The following is a 2,767-nucleotide window of genomic DNA, read 5'->3' as shown; positions in this document are numbered from 1 at the left end:
TTTGTATCAGGCTCCAGTGTCTAAAGAGACCGTCATAAGCTTCAAATCGGTGAGTTTTTAAGTCAGACTTTGAAGGTATTTAAAGCAAAAGAAGGTAGTTTTCTTGTGTTGTAGCTACTGCTTCTCTATTCACGAGTGCTCTGTGGTACTGGGGGCATGCAGGGACAGGGAGGGAAGCGAACAGCACGCGAAGGTTACGCGAACCCCTGACAATACCGCCTTAACAGTCAAAATGCCTTACGTGAAAATGAAATAGCAACATTTCCTTTGACAACATTCCATTGTCACGTTTTGGCAGTTTGCAGCTTCATCTGCACTCACACTGTAACAAGGATACCAGGCAGAATTATTTTCAAATTACTACTGCTGAAAAGACTTCTTCGGTCACCCAAAATCATCTGCTAAGTAGTGGAATGCTACAACTATTCTACTACTCAAAACCAGACGCTTCTCACTGTGAAACGCAGTGCCTTTTCCACAATTCACAATGAAACAGAAGAAATCTTATTTGGATACCTTCCTTCCAGCATGACATACACTTCCAAAACTAAACCCCTGCATCCTCTCGACTTACCTGGCGGTAACTGAAAATTCTGAATGTTAGTTGGATTCTGAGGTGGCTGAGGCAAACGAGGTGCTAAAACTGTAGGAGTCAAAGTTGCTCTGATTCCACTCGTCGTTGCTGTTGGAGTCCTCGGCAGACTTTGTGCCACCGTATTGGCAGTGCCTTTAGCCATTCCTGTGGGGGTGCCAGGAGCTGCAGGAGGTATCCCACCAGGATTGGGAGCAACATTGGAGAGCCCAGCTTGCATAGTTTGCCCAATAATCATGTTACCCCCTGTAGTACTGGGCTGGCCACCAGTAGCCAGCGTCTGCTGTTGGGATACTGCCTGGACTATAGTTTTAGGAGACTCTGATTTGATGACCTGTGTGGCAGGAGCTGCTGGCACAGTGGAACCAGACTGGCTGTTCACAAGCGACGTCTGGAGGGAAACTCCAGATCCCACAGTGGCTGTAGCAACAGCAGGAAAACTCCCCACACTGATGGTTGAATTGATCACAGTATTGCTCCCGTTCTGAGTGGCTGCACCAGCTGCAGCTACAGCGGGTCCTGCTGCGTGAATCGGTGGCCTCACAAGCGTCACCGTAGGCGCCCCAGTTCCAATGCTTGGTGGTGGCTGCGAGGAGATAACTGTGGGCGAGGAGGAAGATGCAGAGGACACAGCAGTATTAAGGAAAGAAGTCTGGATGACAGTGTTGGAAGCTGACGGCAAAACAGCATTAACAGTATTTCCTTTCCCCACGGATCCGGGTCCATTGTTAACGAGAGGGGCAACAGCAGGTGCAGAAGCAGGGTTAGCAGTCACAGGAGTCCCCGAGAAAGCAGCACTTCCTGTATGGTGAGAGTTCATCACCACGTTACTCCCATTCAAAGTTTGCACTGTTGTGGTCCCAATCTTGCCGTTCCTGGTGGACAACGCAGTTGCCATTGTACTGATGACCACCGATTTGCCCTGACTGAGGGTCCCTGGAGCAGCAGTGACTTCAGATCCTCCTGCTGCTGCAGTGGTGGTGCTGGTGCTCGTTGTGGTGGCTCCATCCAGAGCTGAAGTCTGGGACCTGGTGTTATGATTAATAACGCCCCCTTGCACTGCTCCCGCTCCTGCAAAACAACAACAAGGTTAAAGAGAGAGAATGATCAAGAAGGGAAGTCCAGCGAAGACAGAATGTTCTCCCTCCTCACCAAGACTTCTCCATCTCCCAGGCTGCCTGCCTAGAGCCAAGGAAATGGGACAGCACAAACCGAAGATGGCTTTGAAGACATTATCTTGAAGCCTCCAATTTCCCACCCAAGACTGACAGATGCAATATGAATTGTAACACCCCTGCTTTCAACACTACAGCAAGGCAAAATAGGGAAAACAGATTTGATATGAACCAGGGGGAGGGAGGAAGAAGTTCATCTTAGACCTCTTCCCCATTATAGAGCCTGACATCACATTCAGCAACAGGATTGCAACTGCAAGGAGGGAAAAACGGCAATGGATGACACGTTAACACATATTCCCTACGCCCAGCACACGTTACCCTCTAATCCCTTCATCTCCTACGGAGTCAGTCAGTTAGACCACGAGGCTCAACAACGGCAAAATATGAAAAAGTGAAAGGAAGGAAAAACGTCGGCCTGGCAAGATAAGAAGTACTGCAAGGCCAGGAGCAGGTTACCAGATGACCCCTCCACTTTATTACAGAATTTGTTCTTCTGGATCTGAAGTTCCCTCAGCCAGAGACAGTTAAAAATAAATAAATAAAAAGCAAAGCTGGTTTTGAGAAGGGACAAGATGATGTAGCTTCTTGTGCTGAATAATCCTCATGCCCCTTGATGAGGCCTGGTGTTATCACAAGTACAATCACACACTGTCCAGGTCCTGGCCCTAAGGAGACAGAAATGGGAAAAGAACAGTGACAGACAGATACCGAGAAGCATGTTATAAGGGTTAAGGAGATCCTCCATCATTAACCATGACAGAAGGTCTGTAGTGTCTTCTTACACTTCAGCAACGAGAAAGAAAGGAAAAAATATATATATCATGGGGGGAGGGGAGGAATTGCAGAGAGATCCTGGGGAGACATTTTTTTTTAATTCCCCTGAAAAACAGCTTCCCTCCATCCTGCTGTAGCGAGCCCTCGGTCCCAGCCCTCACACTATCCCCCTACAACCTTCACACCACGAACAGGGGGAATATTCCCAGGTAGCTGCGGAGGG

At 48.4% G+C, this 2,767-nt stretch overlaps 1 protein-coding gene across 1 annotated transcript; it reads right to left on the bottom strand.

Annotated features, from left to right (window-relative positions):
- Nucleotides 1-574: 574 nt before the first annotated feature.
- Nucleotides 575-1,663, bottom strand: LOC104512497 (transcription initiation factor TFIID subunit 4-like; the record flags this gene model as incomplete). The annotated part of the gene is made up of 1 exon (XM_010155498.1): nt 575-1,663. A coding segment is annotated over one exon (1,089 nt), but the record flags the coding sequence as incomplete, so codon positions are not given.
- Between the last annotated feature and the right edge of the window lie 1,104 nt (nt 1,664-2,767).

The sequence above is a fragment of the Eurypyga helias genome, unplaced genomic scaffold, assembly GCF_000690775.1.
Source record: "Eurypyga helias isolate BGI_N326 unplaced genomic scaffold, ASM69077v1 Scaffold40847, whole genome shotgun sequence".
In the NCBI taxonomy this organism is placed as follows: Eukaryota; Metazoa; Chordata; class Aves; order Eurypygiformes; family Eurypygidae; genus Eurypyga; species Eurypyga helias.
Note: the sequence above shows the minus strand (reverse complement) of the source record. Positions and strands in the feature narration are given on the sequence as shown.